At 43.9% G+C, this 3,404-nt stretch overlaps 1 protein-coding gene across 1 annotated transcript in view; it reads left to right on the top strand.

Annotated features, from left to right (window-relative positions):
• LOC130586925 (glycerol-3-phosphate dehydrogenase, mitochondrial-like) overlaps nucleotides 1-3,401 on the top strand; it is a gene marked incomplete at both ends in the record, with an annotated part of 29,559 nt that extends 26,158 nt beyond the window's left edge. Inside the window, one exon of the mRNA XM_057387859.1 lies at nucleotides 3,209-3,401. Coding sequence (XP_057243842.1) covers nucleotides 3,209-3,401 — 193 coding nt within the window. The remainder of the gene's footprint in view (nucleotides 1-3,208) is intronic.
• Between the last annotated feature and the right edge of the window lie 3 nt (nucleotides 3,402-3,404).

The raw sequence follows: 3,404 nt of genomic DNA, 5'->3' as shown, positions 1-3,404 counted from the left end.
ATAATAATAATAATAATAATAATTACTGCCATAGGCAGCAGGAGCAGTTCAGAGTGACACAAGCACATTTTCTGTGTTCCCAGCCCACCCACCACTGCTGGGGGTTTTGGTGGACAGGCCATGCCCCTCCTTGTTCCAGGATTTGTTCCCCTGGCACTCTGCTCCCTGCAGTCTCCTGCTCCTCTCCCTGTTTGCTGTGCAAAGCCAAATCCCCTTCTCCCGAGCCGCCTTGTCAGTGGAACTCAAATATTACCTTTGCTTCCTGAAGTCATTAGCATCCTAATGGAAATTCCCCTTTATGGACTTAGCCCAGTTGTGTTGATACAGTGCCCTTGCAGTAATGCCTTCCACAGCCCTGCTCAGAATGGGAATTCATCCTTCCAGAGCACCACGGGGTGTTTCTGCCAGAGCTGTCCCAACAGGACACSACCCCACACTGGAAAATTGAGCCATTTTTGGCCTATTGTAAAATCATCCCTGCATTCTCTCCTATTTTTTCTTTTTTTTTGGTATCTTTCTTCATGAAAAATGGTAAAATGACCTGATGGCTGCTTTAAAGTACTAAAAATGTGAGAAATGGGCTGTAATCCCAGTTTCCTCATATGCTAGGAGAAGGATGTGTGTGATTAGCTTTATGGCCCTGCACAACAACATGGAAAGCTTTAAAACCTGGACTCAACTTGGTAAATTCCAAGTAGAATATGGCTGGATGCACTCAAAGGCTGTGATTTATTTATTCTGTAATAAYCCAATAATTTTAATTGGAAATGTGGAGAATTCTCGTTCTCCATGTTCCCCTGGTGTATGTCAGCATGTGGGCATTACTTTCCTTGGAAAATCGTGTCTGCCCACACTCTGCCTCCACAGCACAGCTGAGAAGATAAAACTGCACTGAATTTCCTCGGAGTGGGCTAGCTGAAAGCAGGGAGCTGTCTGCTAAACAGAAAACACTGGTGGGATTTAATCTTGGCTGGATCAGGCCTTCCTTCTCCTGGTGCCAAGGAACACAGGAAGGTTGGCATTTCCACGTGTGCCGTGTGAATTTGTTACAGAATTCTGGCCCAAAGTCACACAAATAATTTTTTTTTTTTTTAACATCTAGAGGCTTTTAGTTATATATATAGTCAGGATTTTGTAAAACTAATGTTAACCTAATGCATGCACTCCCCATGGGTTTCTTACTCATTGATGTCCTTCATTAATAGTCCCAGAATTGGTCCCCTCATTAATTAGGCTTCCTGCCTGGAATGTGTCTGTGAAGGCAAGGCTTTTTCCTCTCCCTTCTGACCAATTTCAGATGCTTTCTGCCTTTTTGGATCTTTCTGCTCTACTTTCCAGATGCCAGGTAAACCTGTCTGTTGTAGTTTAGTTTTTGGAAAGTCAATTTTTATGGTTCTTTTAACTATATTTGTGGTGTTTTGGTCAAACTCTTCTTCTACTGGAGATCTTCCATGGATCCAAGACCTTCCATGGAGCTCCCACACCTTTTGCCTCTACATTTCTCTGTAAAGGCATTGCTTTATGCTTCTTAGTAGAGTTTTCCATCCTGAATTTGCCCATTTTAACCATATTTAAAGACAAATCTCACCATGGCTGGCATGGCTCACACCTCCTTCTATCCCTGCTGGAATTGTGGAATTCCTGCCTGATGAAACCACTCCTGGTGTGCAGCAGCATGACTCCAGAGGCCTCAGGAAGGCCAGTGTTTGGGTGTCAAGATGCTTCTTTCTGATGCAAAACACCTTATTTTGCATTTGTTTGGGTGGCTCTTTAGTTATTGAAATAAGCTGGAGCAAGCATAGCAAAGGGCAGAGCTTCCCAGGATAGCTGCTATCAGTGCTTCAGGATGGAAAACTGCTTCAGTTTTCTCAGCTCTTGCTTGTTTCTCTTTGTTTTTACCAGTTTTTATGAAATCATATCAAAAAAAATTTCATACTTTTGAAGAGAACGTCTAGAAAGTTTCTGAATTCTGCTACTGTATATTAAACCTCTGATTTCCTCTGTCTCTAAATCAACAGCTTTTTCATTTTAAAAAGTAATCATTTGTCTGAGGTGATTTACCTTTCCCAAACCTGTGTTGACTTCCCCTATTAGATTGTACCTCTCCCACTGTATGCCTAAGCTGTCTATAAATATCAGCTAAAATGGGTCTAATATACATGCTAGCTATGAAATTCTCAGCCTTTCTCCCAGCCTTGCCAGATATTGCCAACTTCCCTCCAGTAATCACTTCAGACTTCCTAAAAATGCAATATTCAGTGATGCAGCTTGAATAAGTAAATCCCACCCAAGCAGGTCTTTGCTTTCAGACCCTGCCTTAGGAGTTGAGTCCSGTCTAAAGTCCCTAATTCTAAACCTAAATCTGCTCTCCTTCCCTGTATCTCATGAGCAGGACACAGCCTGAGGAGCCCTAACCTGACTGCAGGTGTTTTTATAGGGAACTGTAGCACCTGAAATGAAAGTTAACATTGGTTCTTTAAATAAAAATGAATGAAAAAGGGGGTGGTTCAATGCTTTTCTGCATAAAAGCTGTTTTCTTTGAAGTGTTTATGAAAGCTTTTTGTTTTCTGAARCACAAGCAGAGCTTTTTAATAAGCTACAAGGAGGTAGCTGGGTTTGTACCTGTGGATTTCTTTTTTACCTCACCGCAGAAAACCCTGATATGTAAATTAAAATCTCCTGTCCAAACAATTACAATTTTTCTCCCTCGTACTGAATCATTTCATGGTAGCACTGGCAGAAGTAGCAGCATCCACTGWGTGTTCTTTGCCTTTTTTCCTCAAAGCACAGTTCCCCATTCAGCCATATTCAGAACTGGAATATTCCTTGGTGCAAATCCCTCGGGAGTCTGGGGGTGTTTTTTCCTGCTGAAGTGGCAGTAGTGACCAACTCAGGCTTAGTGTCACTGGAAGGGTATTCCTTAAATGTCCTCATTTCTCTTCAGTCATGATCCCTCACTCCTCCTGCTCCATCTTTACTGTGGAGACAGATTGGAGGAATCGCTGGGATTTTATGTCATTAAAAAGATCCAGGGCTTTGTTTCTGCAGAATCCTGGGAGTGCTGTTCAAAGCCAGGTGGAATCCTTTATTTTTTTGTGTATTTATGAACTGCTTTACCTGAGGACAGTGCTGTCCCATCCCTCCCTGGCTGTGCAGGGACAGTCCCAGTGCCACCCCCTGCYCTGAGCAGCYCCCTCCTCTCTTGCAGCCCTGACAACATGGGGCTGCTGGACCCGGCCACCAGCGATGGCAGAGTCATCTTCTTCCTACCCTGGGAGAAGATGACCATAGCAGGCACCACAGACAGCCCCACAGATGTCACCTCCCACCCCATCCCCACCGAGGAGGACATCAACTTCATCCTGAGCGAAGTGCGCAACTACCTGGGCGCCGACGTGGAGGGT

The sequence above is a fragment of the Malurus melanocephalus genome, unplaced genomic scaffold, assembly GCF_030028575.1.
Source record: "Malurus melanocephalus ecotype Western Australia unplaced genomic scaffold, MMel_1.1 scaffold_1398, whole genome shotgun sequence".
NCBI lineage: Eukaryota > Metazoa > Chordata > Aves > Passeriformes > Maluridae > Malurus > Malurus melanocephalus.
Note: the sequence above shows the minus strand (reverse complement) of the source record. Positions and strands in the feature narration are given on the sequence as shown.